Source organism: Adiantum capillus-veneris, chromosome 24 (genome assembly GCF_014529385.1).
Source record: "Adiantum capillus-veneris isolate H3 chromosome 24, ASM1452938v2, whole genome shotgun sequence".
Lineage (NCBI taxonomy): Eukaryota > Viridiplantae > Streptophyta > Polypodiopsida > Polypodiales > Pteridaceae > Adiantum > Adiantum capillus-veneris.
The window spans coordinates 54,236,623-54,260,901 of record NC_140954.1 but is presented as its reverse complement, the minus strand read 5'-3'; the positions used below and the strand labels follow the sequence as shown (position 1 = coordinate 54,260,901).

Below are 24,279 nucleotides of genomic sequence, written 5' to 3'. Positions count from 1 at the left end.
ATCCTTGAAACCCAAAGGGACATGAGTGACTATATATAAAAAATCGGGGTAATCCGTTGACAAAGGAACGGAGCGACTCCCCTCTTGTGCAAGCCCATTGCACTAGATTCACCCATGCTAAAATCGGGGTTCTATCGGAGTAGACTATGCTAAACCGAATGCTTCAAGGTAAAGTTCCAAAATCTGAAGAGTATCTGCTAGGTCTTCCTCCTCCATCCACTTCGCATCCAATGCGGGATAGTTCTTGAATTTAACCAAGAACCGCCTAATCACTTTACTTTTAATCTTTCTATCTTTATGTGCCAATATCTGTTCTGGAACGAGTATCTGGTTGCTAATCTGGCTCCCCATCATGAGACACATCGCCTTTAAAAGGCTTCAAGAGACTCACATGAAAAGCATTGTGAATCCTCCAAGTATCGGGCAGCTTCAGTCTAAAGGAGACATCATTTATCTGGAAAGGTCCATAGTATCTCATGCTAAGCTTTGGAAAAAGCCGCTCCTTTTCCTTTTTCTTTCTTAGGCGTGCCTTCTCAAAACGTAAGAGCACCCAATCGTCTTCCTTTAATTTCAAATCGCGACGGTGTCGATTTGTTGCCTTCTTGTGTCTTTCCTGAGATTTCGCTAAAGCCTCCCTCCCGAACCTTGGCAAAAGCAGTGTCCAAGTCCCTCGTGTATTGGTCGGCTTCAAAAATCTTATCTTTCGTGCTAAGGAAGGGTGGAACCTTCGTAGCACCTTCAATAATCTCAAATGGCGCCTTCCCCGTCGAAGAGTGGATCGTGTAGTTGTAGGCAAATTCCACCAAGGGCAATTTTTTTTCCCATAGAGTCTTTTGATCAGAAATGTAAGACTTCAATAAATCCAGTACGACTGAATTTGCAATCTCAGATTGCCCATCCGTCTACGTGTGGAAAGATGACGAGAACTGCAACTCTGTGCCAATGTTCTCCCAAATAGCCTTCCAAAACAAACTCGTGAATCGGGGATCTCTGTCAGAGACTATTATCGTAGGCATGCCATGTAATCTGAAAATTTGTGAAAAATGAATAGTCTGGTTAAATGATCCGGCTTGACTGTTTTCTTCACTGGAACGAAGTGAGCTTGCTTGCTAAATCTGTTGATGACAGTCCAAATGCCATCATGCCCACTTTGAGTCTTCGGGAGATAAAAAATGAAATCCATAGCAATACTTTCCCAGGGGCGGGTGGGAATTGGTAAAGGCTGTAACAATTCTTGTGCTTTATGCTTGTCAAACTTGACCTTTTCGCATACCAAGCAATTGCGTACAAAGTCGTCCACATCCTTCTTGAGTCTCGGCCAAAAGAAGTAACGCTCCACACCTTTCAAGGTGGTGTCAATGCTGCGGTGACCCGTAAAAGGTGGACAATGGCATTCGTTCGAAAAGCTGTCTTGTAGACATCTCCTGGTGCGATACGGATGCGTTTTTCAAATCAATCCTACTGAAACAAGAGGATCCTTGTAGTCGGTCAAAAATATCTTTGATCCTTGAAATCGGAAATTTGTTCTTGATGGTGATTTTATTGGGAGCTCTTAATCAATGCACATTCTCCAAGATCCGTCGTTCTTTAAAACCAACAACACCGGAGAGCAGTAGGGTGAAGTACTCGGCTGGATAAGACCCTTTTCCAAAAGGTCTTTCATTTGGTTCATAATCTCTTCATTCTTGGCTCGGCTCACACGGTAAGGTGGCCGGTTCGGTGGTGTGCTTCCAGGTATTAGATCAATAGTGTGATCCTCAAGACAAGATGGTAGCAACTCGCCTGGCAGGCCCTCAGAAAAGCAATTGGCATGAATGTGGAGAAAATCTTTGCGTTCTTTATCAAGTTCAAACATATTCGTTCTGTGTTCATCATTTAACTCTTTCAAATAGATCGAGTAAACAAACAAACCGGATTTCATTAATTTGGAAACGGCCGAAGCCAATACAATAGGACAGACTTGCCCTTCAGTTTCACATCAAGTATAAATTTTTGGCCCTTTTCATTTGTCAAAGCCGCTTTCTTCGCCCAATAATCGACCACGGCGTTGTTCTTATGGTACCAAGGGACTCCAAGGAGGACGTCACAACCTTCCAAGGGCATTATGTAAAAGTCCTCGCGCCCCAAATATCTCTGACAATGCAACCGAAGTTTGCCAATGAGAGGTGTAATGGCTGTCCTGTCCGGGTGCTGCTAGAACTGCCTCTGTTGGTGGTCCCATCCGATCGGGTGTAATCTCGAGCTGCGCCGTCAATTCAGGTGAAATGAAGTTGGCCTTGGCTCCTCCATCAAAGAAAATCAGGCCTTCTTGATCTTTGACTTTGCCCCAAGCTCGGCAAAGTTCTGTACTTTCATCAATCGTGCTTGGGTCAGTACCCATGCAATCTGGAACCAGTCTTGCTTTCATCTTGCCTTTTCTGCCATGTTCCTCAGCTGCTCTCGAACTCTTTGGCTTGTCTTCATAATGTTCTGGCTGTGCCTTTTTGTGGCACTTCATGGAGACGTGCCCATGCCTGTGTGAGTGCGCGTGTCCGGAAGCGTGAGAGAGGAGAGAGAGAGATAGTAAACACAACCGCAAGGTATGGTGAAAGAGGGGGCGATCAGCCCCCCATGACTACCAGAGCAGAAGACCCTGTCAATACATCAGATCTCTGTGTGATGAGATATATGGAGATATATGTGGGCGCCCAGACAAAAGTGGGCGGCTGGCCCCAAAACTCGGGCGGCCGTGGACTAGGTACAATGTCACAATTGGGTGACGTGGCAGCAGACCCCGGGCACACTGCTGAGAACTGCCCGGACAAGGACTAGTGGCAGACAATGCGGAAACCCCAGCTGGTCATCCGTACGGATTTTCCGGATTTTGCGGCGGCATTTGACGTGGCATTGCGTATGGAAATCCTCTGGTTGATTTATGCAAGCTTTTGGGATTCTTTAATTTAAAAAGCTTTTGGGACAAATGCTTTTGAATTGGAAGCTTTTGGATTCAATGCTCGGGGGGCTCTGCTTTTGGGCATCCCTTGTATCTATAAAATAGTGGGCAGGGCCTCACTTCTCAAAGTATCTGGACGCAGAGTCTGAGAGTGAGCACCTACCCACTTCCTTGTAGTTTGAACACATATTAATACAAAAAGAAATACCGAAAGGGGCGCAAGTCTTTGGGGCCAATACCTCTTGGCACGGAACTACGCCGGGTCGTGTCGACCTAATTGTGAAGTGTGAAATGTTTTGAAGTGAATCTCTGCTGTGTCGCAGTAGAATCTTGACTTGGGGTGTTGACTTAACTTGGGGTGTCCGAGTTTGTTACAGTGATATCAGAGCGCGGCCGATTTCTCTTCTACTTGGAAATCCGATCCTTTTCTCGCGACACTTATGGATTCCAACAGAAATCAATCGTCTTCTGCATTTGGGAATGCGGGAGGAGACTGCGGAGAAGATTCTCATGAGAAATCAGAAGAGTACGGCCCACCTCGGCCTACTCAGGCTGAGATTGAAGAGATGGAACGTTGACAATTGGTTGACGAGGCAACAAAGCAGAAGATTAAAATTGCGAAGGATCCAAAATTTGCAAAATTTTTGACTCAGCAATCCCTCGCAAAAGTGCACACTCAGTGGTAGAAGGCCACAAAGCCACCCATCAAACCGGTTCTCAAGAAACCTCCTTCTCCGAGGATGTTTACAGAGCAAGAATTACAAGAGGTGGTTCAGACACACATCAGCCGGCTTTTGGACGCAAACAATAAAGCCAAAAAGCACGACAAAAAGCATAAGAAAGGAACTGATTTCCCGGGTTATTTGGGTCGTCAATCTACTTTTGCATCGGCAAGAAAGCCGAAGAAGCATGTACAATTTGAAGGACTACCCAGTTCTTCTTCTTCTTCTTCTTCTGACAGTTCTTCTAGCTCTTCTGACTCGAGCGAAGAAGACAGAAAAGGCAAAAAGCGAAGCAAAAAGCAAAGCTTCGGAAAGGGCAAGAAAAAGGCAAAGAAGCCTAAATTTTGCCAGTTTCTGGCAGTTCTACAGAGGAGCATCGGCAAGAAAGCAGAAGAAGCGTGTATGATTTGAAGGACTACCCCCTTCTTCTTCTTCTGACAGTTCTTCTAGCTCTTCTGACTCGAGCGAAGAAGACAGAAAAGGCAAAAAGCGAAGCAAAAAGCAAAGCTTCGGAAAGGGCAAAAAAAAGGCAAAGAAGCCTAAATTTCACCGAGCTTCTGACAGTTCTTTAGAGGACTCATCCTCAGACAGTCCGGACTCCGACAATCACATGTTTTATGCAAAGAAGAAGCATTTTTTTAAAGCCAACCAATAGGACTTCCTTGAAGATAAAAGCAAGAAAGTAAGAGAATTCAAAGAAGGTGGACAATCAATTAAGTTTGACTCTTTTTCTGGATTTCAAGATGCTCCGAGGGCTTTGGCCTTCATACAGCAGTTTGACATAGCTTTCTCTGGAGGGCATTACTCAGAGCACTTCAAGATTTGGAGGGCTACATCTTTCTCCAAGGGAAATGCTCGAACATGGTGGTCCACCCTTCTACTGTGAAAGGAAGCTCCGGTTAAATAGTTGAAATTCAAAAGGCTTTTTGTTTCTTCTTGGCTGACTCGGGAGTACGAACGAGATATACGAACTGCTTGAAATCATCTTCAAATGACCAAGGGAGATTCTCTAGACGCTTATTGCGAGAGATTTTGAAGCTCTTTTCTACTAGCCTCTTTATTTAAGAAGGTCTCGTTTAAAGAACAGATTGAGCGATTTTGCTGCGGACTTCCTACAAAGATCCGAGACTACTGCTTGGAACAAAAGTCAAATTCTATTCAAGAATTGATGGGTCATGCGAAACGGGGTTTTGCCATACATTCGGGCAATCTGACTTACCCCATTGATGAGATCTTGACTCGGCGAACCCAACAAACTTCTAATAATGAAAGTAGAAAGAGAAAGAGCTCCCAAGAAAAGAAAGACAAGGATTCACGACCTCGGCTCACTCTTTGAGAGAGGGCCAACTACATCAAAGAGGGGAAGTGTTTCGGATGCAGGGAACATGGGCACGTCTCCGCGAAGTGCCCTAAAAAGGTACAACAAGAACAGAATGAAGACTGGCCAGAGAGTTCGAGTCTCGAGAGCAGCTGAGGAACGTGGCAGAAAAGGCAAGATGAAAGCAGGACCGGTTCCAGATTGCATGGGTACTGACCCTAGCAGGATTGATGAAAGTTCAGAACTTTGCCGAGCTTGGGGCAAAGCAAAAGATCAAGAAGCCCTGATTTTCTTTGATGGAGGAGCCAAGGCAAACTTCATTTCACCTGAATTGGCGGCGCGGCTCGTGATTACAGCTGATCGGATGGGACCACAAGCAGAGGCAGTTCTAGTGGCACCCGGACGGGACGTAGCCATTACACCTGTCATTGGCAAACTTCGGTTGCATTGTCAGGGGTATTTGGGGCGCGAGGACTTCCACATAATGCCCTTGGAAGGTTGTGATGTCCTCCTTGGAGTCCCTTGGTACTATAAGAACAACGTGGTGGTCGTTTATCGGGCGAAGAAAGCGACATTGACAAATGAAAAGCGCCGAAAAATTGTACTTGATGTGAAATTGAAGCGCGAGTCTATCCGTATTGTATCGACTTTGCCGTGCATGTGGACAAGCTACTTCAGGTCCAGGGTTCAGGTTAGCTTATGAAGTGTTTTGGCACCTTCGGGAGTCTGTTCGCAAGCCGTGCATGTCCAGGCACTTAGAGTAGTTGCATATCCAAGCCACTATAAAATAGATTTACAAAGGATGTTAAAAGCAGAGCCCAAAAGCTTCAAAATCAAAAGCCTTGCCAAAAATAAAGCAAAAGCTTTCTATCTCTCACAAGCTACAACTTGGTAAATAAGGTGTAAGGCTTTAATAAAAGCTCTCTCTCTCTCTCTCTCTCTCTCTCTCTCTCTCTCTCTCTCTCTCTCTCTCTCTCTCGTAGAAAAGGAGGCCACGCAAAAGCTGCCATAATCAACGCCGTAAAACGCGGGCATCCGTACATGCTGCCATGTGGATGAATTTCCGCAAAGTGCGCCACTTTTTCGGTGCTGCTGTACAGCCAGCCACGTCAGCATTTCAGCCAATTTTCTCCACGGGATTGTTCGTGCCAAAAGGGGTGTGTGTGTGAGTTGTACTAGGCAACCACATCACCAGTTTGTGATAGTGCACATAACCCATTTTTCCTATTTTAGCTATTTTTCACTTATTATTAATAAGTGACTCTGTTGGGAAACTGGGTAGGGCAAATTGGCTAAGTTAATATATAAGGAAACTAGCGCTAGTACTTTCTGCCAGAAGAGGCAGAAGAAGTACCTACACTTGCAGTGCACCTTCTCAATGTGACCGGAAGATTTCCTTAGCGCTTTCAGCCATCAAGACCAACCAGCGTTTTTCTTTTGCAGATCAGCCTTGGCGTTTCTGTAGCAGAAGGCCTAGCGTTTTTGCAACAGATACAAGATCAGCCTAGCATTTTTGCAACTTGCAGATCATTCTAGCGTTTTGCAGATTCCCCACGACAAGAACATCCATTACATCAGCGTTTTCAGTTTTCAGCACTTAGACTCGGCAACAGTAGCTCCAAACCTCGCAAATCTCACCTCCCCGTAGTAGATCCTCGCCTCACGTTCAGATCAGCCAGTGTTTTCAGTTTCAGCCCGCTGTTCGCAGATTTCAGCATCTGCGTTTTCAGCGCATCGTCGTCGCGTCACCGTCATCGCCGACATAGTGTCAGAATTCACCAGATAGCAGATTTGCAGATTTCAGCCCCTAGCGTTTTCAAATTCCCGGTGACGGAAAGTCAAGGAACATCAGCGTTTTCAGTTTTCAGCAGTTAGTACCCGCAGATCAAGTCCCGAACCTAGCAGATCTCACCTTCCCGCAGCAGTTCCTGGCCGCACGGTCAGTTCCCGCAAGGTTTACAGTTTCAGCCTGGAAAACACAGATTTCAGCATCTGCGTTTTCAGCAGGTCGTCGTCGCATCGTCGCCATCGACATCGTCATCGACATAGAGTCAGAATTTAGCAGATAGAAGATTAGCAGATTTCAGCCCATAGCGTTTTTGGATAGCAATAGAAAGATTGCAGATTTCAGCCCTTAGGTTGACTTTGTCATCACTGTCGTCATCGTCGACATAGCCTAGACTTACACTGAATTCATATGTACATTTGATGTGCTAGCCCTATCATTACCTCTCCTTTGCACACGTTGGGTTGGGGCATAAGTAGGTTGTAACCTAAAGGCTTAAAGGTAAAGCTGCAATACATTTGGTGACTCTGACAGTTCATGCTCTTCCATCCACTTTGCATCCATAGGCGGATAGTTCTTGAACTTCACCAAGTAGCGTCTTGCAACCTGTCCTTTAACTTTTCTGACCTTATGTGCCAAAACTTGCTCAGGTATCAGGATCTCATCAAGTTTCTCAACTTCTGGTTGATCCTCATCTGACATATCCTCTGGCACATTACCCACGAAGGGTCTTAGAAAACTCACGTGAAACGCATTATGAATCTTCCACGCATTAGGCAATTTCAGCTTGTAAGCCACATCGCTAATCTTGTCAAGTACTTGAGGCCCATAGTAACGCATGCTAAGCTTAGGAAACAACCGTTCCTTGCCCTTCATCTTCTTTAACCTTGCCTTCTCAAACCTTAACAGAACCCAATCACCAGGTGATAACAACAATTCACGACGGTGACGATCAGCAGCCTTTTTGTGCTTTGCCTGACTCTTCTCCAAGGCAACTTTAATTTTCTTATACATTTCATCCATGTTCTCAACATATCGATCTGCCTCAAAGATCTTGTCCTTTGTATGCAAAATGGGAGGAACCTTTTTGCCGCCTTCAACAATCTCAATAGGCGCTTTGCCATCCGACAAATGCACCGTATTATTGTACGCATACTCAAGCATAGGCAAATACTGTTCCCACTTGCCCTTATTATTTGACACCTAGCATTTCAACAGATCTAAGACATTAGAATTAGCCTCTTCTGACTGAGTCTGCCCTTGATCTCCGGAGTCGTGACAGAAACTCAGTACGCTGAACTTTGTGTTGATGTATGCTCATGTGTGTGTGCGTGTGGTGTGTGTTGTGTTGGGGAGCATATGTTAGTACCTAGTTCTACACCCACTATTGGGCACTGACGACGTTAGTGGGGATGTCGTGGTATTTAGTCAATACTATGCATGATGGAGCTGATGGTTATATCGTCTTGTGGGTGACTACCATGGGTCTATACCTTGCACTTTCCTTCAAGGGTGAATCTGGGCTTATCTTGGATTCATCTAGGTATATTTTTTAGTCGTATAGCGGACATGCAGACTTCACATTGTGAAGTTTCCGTCTGAGTTACGACCAGTTGATATTGTGCTAATTCTTTCTATCTTTTGTGGTGCGTATGCCCTATCAACTACCTCATTTGTGCTAATTTTTTCGATGTCATGCTTCTTTTAGTGCTAGGCTTCATTATGACTGAGTCTGCCCTTGATCTCCGGAGTCATGACAGAAACTCAGTACGTTGAACTTTGTGTTGATGTATGCTCATGTGTGTGTGTGTGTGTGTGTTGTGTTGGGGAGCATATGTTAGTACCTAGTTCTACACCCATTATTGGGCATTGACGACGTTAGTGGGGATGTCGTGGTATTTAGTCAATACTATGCATGATGGAGCTGATGCTTATATCGTCTTGTGGGTGACTACCATGGGTCTATACCTTGCACTTTCCTTCAAGGGTGAATCTGGGCTTATCCTGGATTCATCTAGGTATATATGGATGAAACAAAGACGAGAACTTGAGCGTAGTGCCCATGTTCTCAAACAATCCTCTTCAGAACAAATTGGTCATGCGAGGATCACGATCACTGACAATCGATTGTGGCATACCATGGTACTTAAAGACATTGTACATGAACAAGCGTGCCATCTGCTAAGATTTTATCTTCTTCCTGACAGGGATAAAATGGGCCTGCTTACTGAATCTGCAGATAATGGTCCATATATTATCATTCCTTGTTGGGGTTCTTGGAAGATTAAAGATAAAGTCCATAGCAATGCTTTTCCATGGCTTATCCGGAATCTGCAGTGGTTGTAACAACCCTGGTGCCTTTTGCCTGTCAAACTTGACCTTTTGGCAAATCAGGCATGCTCGCACAAAGGCATCCACATGTCACGTGACACATCCAACCCTTTGTGTCCGTGGACAAGCTACAACATGATCAGGGTTCAGTTCAGTCAAGTCTGTCTAGATTTAGAAGTGATTTGGCACTTTTGTGAGTCTATTCGTAGACCGTGCATGCCTAGTCACTTGGCATAGATGCATATCCTCTGGTTGCACACAGCATGATAGCATGATCATAAGCATTCCCATCAGAATCCATCAGAATCAGTCAGGGGAATTTTCCAGTGATTTTAGCCTATTTTTCCTATTTTTGACATTTTTCACTTACTAATTTAAGTGACTTTCCAACAAAAGTAGGTACGGCAATTTTGCTAAGTTTGTATATAAGCAAACCCAAGTTAGCACTACATGGCAGAAGAGGCAGCAGGAGCACATGCTCAACATGCACCTTCTCAGCAGAACCCCAGCAAAACCCCCCCAAGAGACCTAGCGTTTTTGCTCCACAGCAACAGCCTAGCGTTTTTGGACCAGATCAGCCAGCGATTTGCACTTGCAGATTCCGGCAGCAGTAGCACCTCAGATCAGCCCTAGCGTTTTGCATTTGCAGAGCCACGGCGACAGAAACACAGATTTTCAGCCCTAGCGTTTTTGCATCTGCTACACACCCTAGCGTTTTGCAGATTCCCCGCGACGGAAAGTCAAGGAACATCAGCGTTTTCAGTTTTGAGCAGTTGGTACCCGTAGATCAAGTCTGGAACCTCGCAGATCTCACCTTCCCGCAGCAGTTCCTCGCCGCACGGTCAGTTCCCGCAAGGTTTACAGTTTCAGCTTGGAAAACGTAGATTTCAGCATCTGCGTTTTCAGCGCGTCGTCGTCGCATCGTCGCCATCGACATAGAGTCAGAATTGAGCAGATAGAAAATTAGCAGATTTCAGCCCATATCGTTTTTGGACAGCAGTAGAAAGATTGCAGATTTCAGCCCTTAAATCGACTTCGTTATCACCGTCGTCAACGTCGACATAGCCTAGACTTGCATCAGTCTCATGCATACCATTTGTAGCAGATTGTGCAATCATAAGTAGACCACTCTCGTCGACGAGAGTGGGGCCTTCGGAGGAGGGTTTTACAACGTCTCGGGTGTCGTATCTCTCTTCTCTCTATCTCTTAGTCTCATACACTTGCATGCACAGTGTCCATTCACTTTGTTTGTGATCATAACATTCTCTCATTAAGAACGGAAGGCTCTAGCTTCCATAAGAACAAAAGGAACCTTGAGCAAAGTTCGGAGCACTCATCTTGAGCAAAGTTCGGAGCACTCATCTTGAGTAAAGCGCAAACATTCATTCCCTTGCACCTAACATTCGTATCAGAGCTTTGGCAGTGTTCTGTATCACTCAAGGAAAGAACCAGAAGGATCACATGATTTTTTTTGGCTTGTTGAAGTCGCACGAACCCAAGTTCGGTTGGGCGTGTTGATTCCTAATCGTGTTTTTGAAGAGTGACAGGAATCCGAGGAAAGAAGGGCTTGTCCAGCCTCCCCTTGTGTCTCTTTTCACTCATTGAGAGCGGACTGTGCACTTAGCGGCCGGCCAATCGACGTGAGGTGGGAAAAAGCAACCTTGGTGTGAGCGCAAGGCCGCCAAGGGGTGCGCCTGCGGAAAAGAGTAGAACTCGGGTGAAGAGAAGATCCTTCTCAAACGCGGTTTGCAAGCGAAAGAAAACCTCAAGAACCTCAAGACCCTCAAGAACCCAAGTTCCTCGTGAACTTAAGAACCCGCAAGAACCCGCAAGAACCCAAGTTCCTCGTGAACTTAAGAACCCAAGACCACAAGAACCCACGACTTTAGAATGGTCATCACTCGAAGCGGAATGGATACTTCGCTTGGAGGTGATGAGCATGAGAGAGGCGAAGAAGAATTTTCCCCACCAGGAGGTTTTTCCGACCCTCCCCTTTCCACATCTACGTCAAGGATTGCACTAACTCCTATGGAGGCTTTGGAGCAATTGTTCTTGAAATAGAATTTAGAACGCGAATCAAGAAATGCAGAAATGAAACACAGACACGCAGAAGACAAAGCAGAAAGAGAAGCAGAAAGAAAGGCAAGACAAGAATAGAGCGAGCGACGCATGCTAGAGTTCTTGCGACTTATTTCTTAAGTGCAGACACAGACAGCGAAGCTAACCTCGTTGTAGATTCGATCAATCACGAAGAACCGATCTTGGCTTTCGAGTTGAGGTCTAAAGAACCCCCACAGGACGATTCGATCATTCAGGAAGACCCGATCTTGGCTCTCGAGCCTAGGTCCAAAGAACCCTCATAGGAAGTTTTATGTGTTCGCATGATTGATACGGACGCATTGTGTTTCATTCGTGACCGTTTCTTGTATTTTAGTCAGCGTCTTTATGTGATCCCTTTTCCTAGGCATGGCATATTGTATGTTGAGCACGTTTCTCTCATGGATGAGCACGAATGTATGCGGATTTTTCATGAAAAGCTGAAAAGTATGTATGGAAGGAAGTCGCATTCCATGTCTCTTCCTTGGCATGATACATTCGTAGAAAGAGCACAAGAAAGATTGAGCACCAAGCATGGGCATTTCCATTGTGTTTTGCCACAATTTGCTCTAGATCATCAGAGAAAGATTCGATCTCATTGTTTGCATGTGTTTGATGAACGGGTTGTCACTCCGTCTCTATGTTCATCTACATTGCATGCACAGGCTTTCAGGAAGACAAGATATTTTCCACGCACTTTACATGGAATGGGTATGTTCATGTTTTTGTGTTGGAAATGGTTTCAGGAATTTTCAGCCATGGAGATTCTTGAAGACGAAAAAGGCACGACTCTAGACGAAGTTGAAGCATCGAAGGAGCCACAGAAGACTTTGTGCCGCTTTCGGCGCGGCCCAAAGAAGCAAGCGTTGCAGACCTTTATGAAGTTCAAGTACCGCACGACCCACACATCAGAGTGGGCTGGCGAAGAATCCCTTCGAGGATTCCGGATGCTATTGGCGATCTCCCTCGACGCCATATAGTTCGGTACCAGTACCTCACTTTGAAAAGGAGGGGATGTCACGTGACACATCCAACCCTATGTGTCCGTGGACAAGCTACAACATGATCAGGGTTCAGTTCAGTCAAGTCTGTCTAGATTTAGAAGTGATCTGGCACTTTTGTGAGTCTATTTGTAGACCGTGCATGCCCAGTCACTTAGCATAGATGCATATCCTCTGGTTGCACACAGCATGATAGCATGATCATAAGCATTCCCATCAGAATCCCTCAGAATCAGTCAGGGGAATTTTCCAGTGATTTTAGTATTTTTCCTATTTTTGACATTTTTCACTTATTAATTTAAGTGACTTTCCAACAAAAGTAGGTAGGGCAATTTTGCTAAGTTTGTATATAAGCAAACCCAAGTTAGCACTAAATGGCAGAAGAGGCAGCAGGAGCACATGCTCAACAGGCACCTTCTCAGCAGAACCCGAGCAGAACCCCCCCAAGAGACCTAGCGTTTTTGCTCCACAGCAACAGCCTAGCGTTTTTGGACCAGATCAGCCAGCGATTTGCACTTGCAGATTCCGGCAGCAGTAGCACCTCAGATCAGCCCTAGCGTTTTGCATTTGCAGAGCCACGGCGACAGAAACACAGATTTTCAGCCCTAGCGTTTTTGCATCTGCTACAGACCCGAGCGTTTTGCAGATTCCCTGCGACCGAAAGTCAAGGAACATCAGCATTTTCAGTTTTCAGCAGTTAGTACCCGCAGATCAAGTCTCGAACCTCGCAGATCTCACCTTCCCGCAGCAGTTCCTCGCCGCACGGTGAGTTTCCGCAAGGTTTACAGTTTCAGCCCGGAAAACACAGATTTCAGCATCTGCGTTTTCAGCGCGTCGTCGTCGCATCGTCGCCATCGACATCGTCATCGACATAGAGTCATAATTCAGCAGATAGAAGATTAGCAGATTTCAGCCCATAGCGTTTTTGGACAGCAGTAGAAAGATTGCAGATTTCAGCCCTTAGGTTGACTTCGTCATCACCGTCGTTATCGTCGACATAGCCTAGACTTGCATCAGTCTCATGCATACCATTTGTACCAGATTGTGCAATCGTAAGTAGACCACTCTCGCCGACAAGAGTGGGGACTTCGGAGGAGGGTTTTACAACGTCTCTGGTGTCATATCTCTCTTCTCTCTATCTTTCAGTCTCATACACTTGCACATACAGTGTCCATTCACTTTGTTTGTGATCATAGCACTGTCTCATTAAGAACGGAAGGCTCTACCTTCCATAAGAACAAAAGGAACCTTGAGCACAGTTCGGAGCACTCGTCTTGAGCAAAGTGCAAACATTCATTCTGCTGCACCTTACACCACATCTCTCCTCAAGGTAGGCCAGTAGAAGAATGTCTCTACCGCTTTAACTGTCGCATCAATACCACGATGCCTTGCATACGGTGGGACATGAATCTCTTCCATGACCTTATGTCGCATTGGCCTAGTGATACAAAGTTTGCCATGCATCATCATAAAACCATCTTTGAGGAGGTAGTGCTCATGATGTTGCTTCTCTTGCAACTGTTCAAAGATCCTTGCAAAATCTTCATCAGTAGCATACTGTTCCTTCATGTCATCTAACTCATGATGATAAGGAATTGACACAGCTGAAATTTGTGGCTTCCTTGATAACGCATCAGCCACAACATGCTTCTTGCCTTCGACATGCATAATCTGGAAGTGGAACATAGAAAGGATGTTTGTCCATCGCATATGCTTTTCGGATAGCTTTGACTGTGTCAAGAAGTATCGCAAGGTCTGATGGTCTGTTTGGACAACAAAATCAGCACCTAAGAGGTAGTGCTTCTAGCTAGAAAGCGCATGAATCACGACCAAGAGCTCTTTCTCATAGACTTGCATAGTCTTCTCTGGCCCTTGCAAAATTCGGCTTTTGTAAGCTACTACCCGTCCATCTTGCATTAGCACTGCTCCAATGCTACTGCCACACGTGTCACACTGGACCACAAATGACTTTCTGAGATCTGGCAAAACAATTACCGGATCTGAAGTCAACTTTTCCTTTAAGAGACTAAGAGCTGAAATCTCTTTTTGGGTCCATCTGAAAGCGACCTCTTTCTTTTGCAAAGTGTGAAGAGATGATGCTATCTCTGCAAAATTCCTGATAAACCTTCTATAGTAGGAACACAATCCCAAGAAGCTTCTGACATCGTGCACAGTCTTCAAGTCTGGCCATGTCTTAATAGCTTCGACCTTTGTGGGATCCATTTTGACACCATCCTTTGAGACTGTGGCCAAGAAAGTGGATCTCTTCCAAGAAGAATTCACTTTTCTTAGGATTGACAAGTAGCTTGTGACTGTGCAGCTCTTCGAACACAGTGGTCAAGTGACGCCTATGCTCCTCTTCATTCTTCGAATAGACTATCATGTCATCGAGGAACATCCCAACAAACTGTTGATGCAAGCGGAAAATCCAGTCCATCATTCTGTTGAACGTGGCAAGAGCATTTGTTGGCCCAAACGGCATCACTAGAAACTCATAAAGACCAAATGTTGTTCTAAACGCAGTCTTGTGCACATCCTCTGGCCTTACACGAATCTGATGATACCCACTCTTAAGGTCTATCCTGCTGAAAATTGCAGCACCCTCTAAACGATTGAGAATATCATCAATTCTAGGAATAATATGTACCATGAGCCATCCTTTTTCTGCACTAGGAGCACTGCGGAGCAAAAGGGTGAAGAACTAGGGTGAATCAACCGCTTCTCTAATAACTCCTCAACATGGTCCATAATCTCTTTTTGCTGCACCGCGCTAATCCTGTAGGGAGGTCTATTTGGTGGGCTACACCCTGGCACCAAATCTATCCGATGGTCCTCAGGTCTCTTTGGCGGCAATTGCGACGGTAATGAATCAGAAAAACAGTCACTAAACTTTTGCAAAAATTCTGACCTTTCTTTATCTAACACAGATAGATTTGATTGACAATTATCTGAGACATCACGTGCAAAAATCTAGTACACAGAAAGATAATTCTTTATTATAGAAGTGATAGCCGAAGTAGATACAATAGGGACAGACTACCCTCTGAGCTTTACAGCCAAAACATGAGTTTTGCCCCTATGTTGAAGGGTGATCGTCTCGCCAAAGGCATGCAGCACGCCATGTACTTTGAACATCCACGGAATTCTAAGTAGCATATCGCACCCTTCCAATGGCATGATATAAAAGTCTTCTGTGTCTACATATGAGTGAATATGTAGACGCAGCTTTCCAATAATGGGAGTAATGGCGTGCTCTGAACATCCACATAATTCCAAGTAGCGCATCGCACCCTTCCAATGGCATGATATGAAAGTCTTTTGTGTCTATATATGACTGAATATGTAGACGCAGCTTTCCAATAATGGGAGCAACACACTCTGAGTGGTTGGGATATGCCAACCCTACCTCTGCCATGTACCCCATCTCTTCAGCTTTGATGCCCGGCTTCATAGCTAACTTTGGTGAGATAAAGTTTGCTTTGGCACCTGGATCGAGTGCCATCTGATCTCTAACTTTACCCATGCTCTGCATAACTCGTTGGCATTTGTACTGGGCCTGTCACCCCCATATCTGGCATCAAAACTGCCGTGGGTTTAGGCTTCTTGCCTTTCTGGTCTTCTTTATCATCTGAGTCAGTTGGTCTTTTCCTTTGTGGACAATTCGTAGCAAAGTGACCAGGCTGCTCGCATATAAAGCATTTGTTTTCAGCCATTAGGACCTTCTTTCCTCGAGCGACTTACGCACAAAGGGCTTCCTTTTCTGTTTCTTTGCCTGCGCTCCAAAAGTCCCGGCTGAGCGACTTACGCACAAAGGGCTTCCTTTTCTGTTTCTTTGCCTGCGCTCCAAAAGTCCCGGCTGAATCCTTATCTTTGGTGGCCTTTTCTGACCCCTGTGACGCTTCAGGAGCCGTTTTCACAAAGGGCTTCTTCGTTGAATTTTTCTTTTGTTGCCCTCCTTTCTCGTTGCTCGGAAACCCACTATCCTCTCCTTTCAACAAGGCAAGACCAGTGTTAGCAACTTCCATGAGCTAGGTGAGGGTAGCTACTTTGTTCTTGGTACAATAGTCCTGAAGCCCTTTAGGCAGCCCACAACAATACTCCTCTATCTGCTTTGTCAATGGCACAAATCTGTAGGAGGTCACTGAGAGTAACGCTTTACAAAACCTTTGATTGTACTCCAGCAAGCTCTTGATGTAGCCGAAGTAAGCTGGTGCCAATCTGTCATGACGTCGCCTTCAAATTCATTTGACAGCCAAGCAGATGCAAACATTTGCTTAAAGTAGACCTATGTGGCGAGTGCTTGTCCTTGCATTAACAATGTCGTCCACCATGTAAGCGCATTGTCCTTCAAGAAAGTGACAGCTTTCTTGACCTTAGAGGCCTTTATAAAATTCCCTCCTGCATAAGCTGTATCAAACTGTTGGAGGAAAGTGAGAGCCTTTGCTTTATCCTCGAAGCCACTGAAAGTGTTGAACTTCACAGTTGCACCACCTTCTTTGTAAGCTTTCGGCTTTTCGAGTGCCCCCAAATTGTCATAAGGAATAGTCTGCAACATGGGCACTGTAGTAGGCATCATCGACACATCTTGGCCATTAACATTTTGCGTCAGATGTGCCATATCATCTGGCTGCTGTCCAGAAAAACCAGCCATGCCAAAATGAGCCTGTGGCACCCCAAACTCGCCCTGGTTGCTCTGAAAACCTTGTTGCATGCCGATGCTACCATACATGGGGTTTGGCATCATTCCTTTCATACCCCCAAACACTGTTCCTGGCATGTACGACTGACTTCCAGGCGCATAACCAGCCATACTCTGGAACACAGATCCACCTCCGAAATACCCAAGATGTACCGTGGGTGGTGGAAAAACTGGATGCATTGTTTGGTAACCAGTTCCCTGTCCATTCAAGACAACATGTGGGCTCTGAAAGGTGGCGGGCTGAACTTGCATAGCTTGTGAAATAGGCGTCATAACCGCCTCTTTAAGGACGGGAGGAACCTGTTTTGGAGCCCCTGACTCCGCAACATGCGAGTGTTCTTTATCCTGCTGAGATGCATGAAATACTTGGGCTTGAGCCTCAACAAGCTTTGTTCACGGTGTAGGTTGCCTATTTTGTGGCACTGGTGGCGTTTGCAAGAACTCCATAAACCTTGGGTTTTGTACCAGTCGCGAAAACGCATTCACCGCGGCAACCTGAACGCATCATCCTCGAGTTGCCCAGCCATAAAGCCCTGCACTGGAGGGACATTCACATCAAAAGGAGGTACGAACTGACGTGGCCGTGAGCTCTCGCCAATCTCGAACACCATAGGAATTTCCTGTCTGTCCTTCGAAGAGGAACCCTCCTCCATAATGCCCTTCCCTTTGTCGGCCATAGTGTAATCCCGTGTTCCTGTACTCTGTGTCTTTACCCAAAACAACCGAGGCTCACTTCTTGAGGAAAAAGTGATTGATGTCCCGGCAACGGAACCTTGAAACCGGCCCGTGGGGCGGTAGGCTTTGGCTTTCACCCAAAAGACACACACAGAGAGCACTTTGCAAAGGTAACCTGCGAGACAGGGATTAACACTTAAGCACACACACGACTTGTAGGCCCCAAAATTGGCGCCCTTTTGGTATTTCTTTATTCTTTAGGAGGGTAAATTCCAAAGAAGAGTCCCGCGAATCCTTTAATTGTATCCAGCTAGATACTACATGTTATGGCAAAATTTCGGTAGCATAACAGCCCCAAAACTTGCCCGAAACCAATTCTCTGCTGGAACTCGCTTCCACTGACATAAACCCTCTGATGCCTGCCCAAAAACAGTAAATTCAGCACGCTGTAGTTACTGGTTTTTGCCCTGTTTTCAGCCCTAAACAGTCCCTGAACTGCCCCCTAGCAGTGGGGCACTGTTCTCAATGGTTTTGGCGTCCATATGGCTGAAAAGCAGTCAAAATACAGCGCATAACCAGCGCTGAAATCGCACCTGTACGGTGAGGTTATCACCCTCACTGGTGCCTGCTTTTGGAGTAGCAGGTAGCTACTCTTGTTCCTGCTCAGAGAGGCTCTTGCCTCAGCAAAAACGCATGTAACCACACAGCTGTACGTGAGTCAAATGAAGAGTCCTCTTGTGGGGCATCAAATTACTGCACATAGGGAAGAGAGAGAGCAGTGTGAGGTGTGCAAGACATGACTTCTTGCACCACACTGTACATGAGAGGGAAAGCTTGCAGTCAATAGCTCTTAACCTGTGGCAGGCAACAAATGAGACCTAATCAGCGCCCATTTTTCTACAAGAGGAAAGTGCACCAAATTGTGCCACTTGGCGCGTTTATAAGCAATTTCCTGTTTTGGGCTTGCCGCCTAAAAATCTCCCGACTGCTTGCTCAGTTGACTTTGCGGCAGAGTTCTAAAATGTTCCCCTTGTCATTCCGGAGATAATGACGCGAACAGATTTCATGGCCCAAAATAGTAGTTCCCTAATTTTTAGGAGATGCTTCCGTTGGGCTCCCACCGGTCTTTTGACCGTCTATCCTCATTGGGACCGCATCCAAAAATGCAATGTGGCCCAACTGTCGGGTACTTTCCTTTGGTGACCCACCTTGGCTTTATGCCTTTATTGAGTTCACTTCCTAGTATCCAACCAACTTGCTAAGTGCGACGGGGAGACCTACATGATCTTGAACTGAGCCTAGACATCCTCTTACTATATGAATTCCAGTGCCGACCCACCTCCGGTCTGCGGGTGAAACTACCGTTCACATTGGCCATACAATGTCCGACCATTTGCAACTTCAAAAAGAGGGTTTCAAAGATAAAACACAAATCATTGGAAAGAAACCAACAACTAAGGTTAGCAGTTGCCACGTCCTCGGGACATAGTTAACAGTTGCCGCGTCCTCGTGACAGGAGAGGTTTTGGCGGGATCCTTTTGCTTCAGCCGACGATCACCCAAGGATCCCTTTGTTCCGGTACACAGCACGACTGGAGTGTCACATACTGGCTGCTCGGAGGGAGGCCCACCCTGCTGCAACAGGTCAGTGGAGGGGGAGGGTCGCACATTTGAGTTCCTACAGACTTCTAGGGGCACTTGTGAGAGAGCAGACAACCGAGGAGAGTCACCATGTTCCAGTGGCTAGTCGCCCATCGAGCTACCATAGATGGAAGTTGGTTGTTCTACAATGGCCATCCGGCGTGCTGTGCCGCTTATGACCACCTATTTGAGTCAAAGCGGCATTGTCTTTGGGACTGCCCATGGCGCAACAGGCTTGGCTTCGGATTGTACGGCTAATGCCAGCCTTGTCGTCAGCTGGGCAGTACACTTGGGGTTCTGCTACCTGGTCCACCCTCATGGGACCAGCACTTCGTTTTGAGCTGTCTTCAGCTAGCGGGATGATTGTGATACAGAAGGGCCGGCCTACTCTCTAGCCCGCCAGAGCTTACACCTCAGGAGTGGAGCAGTGATAGAGAGCTTTGTGGGGAGCTCATCTGCAGCCTGACTCTTTGGTTTATTTGGAGAGCCCGTTGCTTCAGCATCTTAGAGGCCTGCCCCATCTCACCAGTGGAGACTGTATGAGATATCTGGCTGGAGCTGATCCATACACTTAAAGAGGACAGTTTGAGAGGCTTCAGGGCAGCTCCGACCGTATGTGGGAACGGGGCGAGACATTCCTACGAATCTGGTGTCCAGGGCTTTCTACACCATGGTGCATGGGGCTTCTAGATGGCATGACCGGCCACTTGTGTGGTTGTTTCCTCCACCCATATCCTGATTTGGCCGTCATTGTACATATCTCATTTTTTCATTGGGAGAGTCTCCCCACATTCTGATGTAGCCCCTTCTCATCGGGGCAGTTTGTAGCCCGCTGGGCAGTTTTTATTAACTAATAGAAGGATCTTTTTCTTTGGAAAAGAACAAGAGCTCAAGGTCTCTCCTTCAGGCGTCTCTGTCTCTTTATATGTCTGCCTTGGGTGATGTAGTGAAACCACGAAGTCCAGTGCTAGCTACCTGAGTGTAATAAAGTATCCGCTGAAAGAAGCCTCCTGTAGCAGCTCATGGAGCCAAGGGACTGTAAAACCAGAGCTCAAGGTCTCTCCTTCAGGCGTCTCTGTCTCTTTATACTGTCTGCCTTGGGTGATGTAGTGAAACCACGAAGTCCAGTGCTAGCTACCTGAGTGTAATAAAGTATCCGCTGAAAGAAACCTCCTGTAGCAGCTCATGGAGCCAAGGGACTGTAAAACACCTGGGTTATGCCTCCAAAATCATCCACATCGATTCTATCATGTCTGGATGTTGTACCCCAAAAAAGGATGCAGATCTATGGCTGCTGGCACGATCATATTGTAAGAGAGGTGAAGTAACCATGTTTTCGACCGCCACAAAAGCTAAGGGAAGGTACCAAGATGCACATCTCTCTGACCAAACCAACTTCTGAAGCCATCACCAAACTGTCTCTCAAACAAATTTGCAAACTGTCTGTTATGTTTGTAACATCTGGCCTTGATCATTGTATGCTCTTGTATGATATCAAAGGCAGCCTTCCTCGTCCAAAAGTTATCCTCTTGTAAAACCTGCACTTCAAATCTGATCATGGGTTCATGGGTGCTCTTGGACCAAGAAGGTATGACGTCCTTTTGACAACTGCAGGAAAAACATGTCCTCTCTCTCTCTCTCTCTCTCTCTCTCTCTCTCTCTCTCTCACAGATTTCTTCGGATCGAGAGAAGCAAGAGTGGAAGGAAAAGCAAGAGGCCAGCAGCCAGCACAAAGGAGTACCCACATTCATACCAAAGGCACCCTCATTGACAGGGCGATTGAGCTTAGGAAATCGAGACGACCACGACCGAGATGCAGAAGCACACTTCACCGGAGGAGACTACAACAAAGGATTAGAAGCATTCTAGCCAGACACCCAGAATGCTCCTAAGAAGTTTATTTAATACTTTGTATTTAGTTTTTCACATTTATTTTCACACTTTTCACACTTAGTACTTTAGTACTAAGGTACCCAGACATTGTAACAGATTCACCACTTTTGTATCAGTTTGGTCTCATAGGTCATTCTGGCCTTTTGAAGACGTTAATATAACATTTCATTTCATTTCTCACACCCCCCCCCCCCCCCCACACACACACACACACACACACACACACACACACACACACACACACACACTCACACCCACACACGCACGCGCGCACACACACCCACTCTCTCTCTCTCTCTCTCTCTCTCTCTCTCTATATATATATATATATATATATATATATATATATATATATATATATATAGATATTGGGGATGTGCTATTGGAGCCTACATAAACAGGCCAAGGGCTACCCCGCACTTTATCCTTGTAGAAATCTTTCAGGGGCTGCTGGTTTTGGGGCTAGTGCTTTTCTCATCTAGATAAAAGTAATGTTCTCTGTTGTCGTTTTATGAATTTGTGAGCTTGCAGATATTTTGAGCAACTGGCCCTCGCGGGAGTAATTTCCCAATTTTAAAAGGATTACTCTAAGTAAGACCCTAGTTTGGATACCTTCGCCTTAAGTGGGGTGTGTAAATTTTGTTAAGAACATGCAAACTGTGTCAAGCTGTGAGTTAATTTAAGAGCTTAGTTTGGACAAGTTGGTTATGGGTGTTAGGTGCTCCTACTCTGATTATAGACGACATTACAAGGCACAATCCAAAATCAAGGATTTTATGATTTTCACATGCCTCATTAGTAAGTTGTGATCCTGTTGTCCAGGCACATGGTGGGTTAAGCTTATGTCGACATCTAACATTGAATAGGTCTGTGAAGCTGTTGTCCAAGCACGTGCCATAGGATACCTCTAGAGTTTTTTAACATGTTTTCATTGACAGCTACTCTTTGTTCAAAGCTCAATGAACATCTTTTTCTGTGTCAAAGTTGTTGACGGTTATTTGATGGCATGTTTCCAATTTCATCTGTGATTGTGTCAGAGTTTATCTTGTAATCAACTTTTAGACTAAGCTTTGCTTGACAGGACAAAACTGGTGGAAAAGTAATACATAGAGCTGGAGGTACTCTGCACGTCTTCAGGGGTCGCTACTACAATAATAAGGACAGGCCCTTCATTCCTCGAATGCTTTGGAGGCCTCATTCCCCTATATATCCCAAGTTGGTCACTGACGCTCCAGGGGGTTTGAAACGTCAAGCAGCAAATGCTTTGAGAAAGCGTGGCCGTGAGCTCCTGCCTGTATGCAGGCTAGGTAAGGTTTTAAAAGTCTGCTTTTCATTGGGGTTAATACTACTTAAGATGATGTCCATGAGTGCGCATCTCTTTATTGCAGCCAAGAATGGGTACTATGGTGATCTTGTTGAAACTGTAAGAGAAGGCTTTAAAGAAGATGATCTTGTAAGAATCGATTGCAGAGCAGTGAATAGGCCAGATTATAAGAAAATTGGGGCAAAGCTCAGGGTAAGATCTAGCTGAGTATGGTGTTAATCAAACTGACTGTTGCTAAAAAAGTGGTTATTGGGGCCCTTTTACAACTTCTACTTGCTACAATGCAGGATCTAGTTCCTTGTGTCGTATTATCCTTTCAAGAGGATCAAATACTCCTTTGGAAAGGCAAGGAGTGGGGTTGCGAAGCGAAGGAAGAATTGCCTGCAAGGGAGGCTGGTACCATATCTTCTGGTAACAATGACTCCATGGAAGAGCAGCAAGCTGTTGGTGAATGTACTGTAGCACCAACATCAGGAGAACATCGATCACCTTCTTCTCAACCATTAGCAGCTGCTATTGACAGAGTCGGTGTTGAAGATGATACGGACGATGAGGATGCTAGTCTTGCTATCAATGATGAAACTGCTGATGAGGATGATACATCCGGTGATGAAATCAAGTTTGTAGATGAAACGGACAGTGAGGATGCTAGTCTTGCCACTGATAATGAAACTGTTGGTGAGGATGATAATCATTACCAGGAAACTGTTGTTAATGATGACAATACATATAGAACTTGAGGTGGCACTTGAACCTCGTTGAGAAGATTAATGAGCATGATTTTTTCTGGTTGAAGTCCCACACGCAAGACCTTGGGTTCAATACCCCTAGTTTGCAATGTGAGTGGAGTTATTTGCAGCAGCTAACGTGGCTCTCGCACTTCTGAGGAGTTACATTCCCAAGTTGAGGAATTTGCAGTGAATATGACCCGCTTCCATTCTGGTAAGGCTGTATGCCACACCTCTTTGGTCCCTTAAGAAAGACGACTGCCACTTCTTTTGTGCAAGCTGGAAGGCGGCGAGAGTAGCTCCTGGAGACTTCAAGAGTGCAAACTTTAATGTAGAGAAGTCGCAGAATTTCCGATCATCCTATCTTCCAAGAATCTATACAGCTTCCTGTATTAAGGACATCCCCAGATGGAGCCCTCATTAGAATGGAGAGTAGATTGCAATTGTAGTTGGCGACAAACATGAGCTCACCACTGTCTGGTATGATTGTCAATGACACTCAAATACCGCAGAAAGAGGTGCTGAAGACTATAGAGTTTGAGTTCAAACTTTCGGCGACAGTAACCCCGATGATTGGGTTGCAAAGAGAAAACATCCCCCCCCCCCGGGGCAGCAAAAGAACACACACACAAGCGCACGCGCGCGCACGCACACAGGTGTGCACGTCCGAGAGGCCTCAGCTGTTAAAAACATTCAGAAAGTGAAATATATTGTTGTGCACTCAATTTTTGCAGACAAATTCCATTCTACATCACACGTCCGTGTGTGTGTTCTTGCGGAGAGGGAAAATCCTCTCCTATTCTCTCATGGACAGTCAATTCTAGTTCAGCGCGCAGGCTGTTTGAATATATTTACGCCTTACAGCAATGGAAAACTTCTTGAGATCTGTAACCTCTTTCAAAGACCCTTTCAATTTTTGTTTACTGTCTTACAAACTGTACCTCCCAGTTAAATTGGATGATATATTTTAGGCTTTCTTTTGATTGTGGATTTCTTTGGGTTGGAAACAAGGGTAATGGTTTTGATAGTGACACTAAAGGTTAGTCTTAAGCATGAAAGGGTTTATATAGGTGGCATGTTGGTGGAGAGCTCTGCTCAGTCTTGAGCCATAGCTTGCTACCAATCAGATGAAA

The 24,279-nt window shown here is 45.5% G+C and overlaps 1 protein-coding gene across 1 annotated transcript in view; it reads left to right on the top strand.

The window, feature by feature from the left end:
- The window catches only part of LOC147426386 (CRS2-associated factor 1, mitochondrial-like), a 37,014-nt gene extending 13,186 nt beyond the window's left edge, over positions 1–23,828 (top strand). The window contains exons 3-5 of the mRNA XM_086498793.1: positions 22,176–22,401; positions 22,483–22,610; positions 22,706–23,828. Coding sequence (XP_086354919.1) covers positions 22,176–22,401; positions 22,483–22,610; positions 22,706–23,158 — 807 coding nt within the window. The 3' untranslated portion in view covers positions 23,159–23,828. The remainder of the gene's footprint in view (positions 1–22,175; positions 22,402–22,482; positions 22,611–22,705) is intronic.
- The last annotated feature ends 451 nt before the right edge of the window (positions 23,829–24,279 follow it).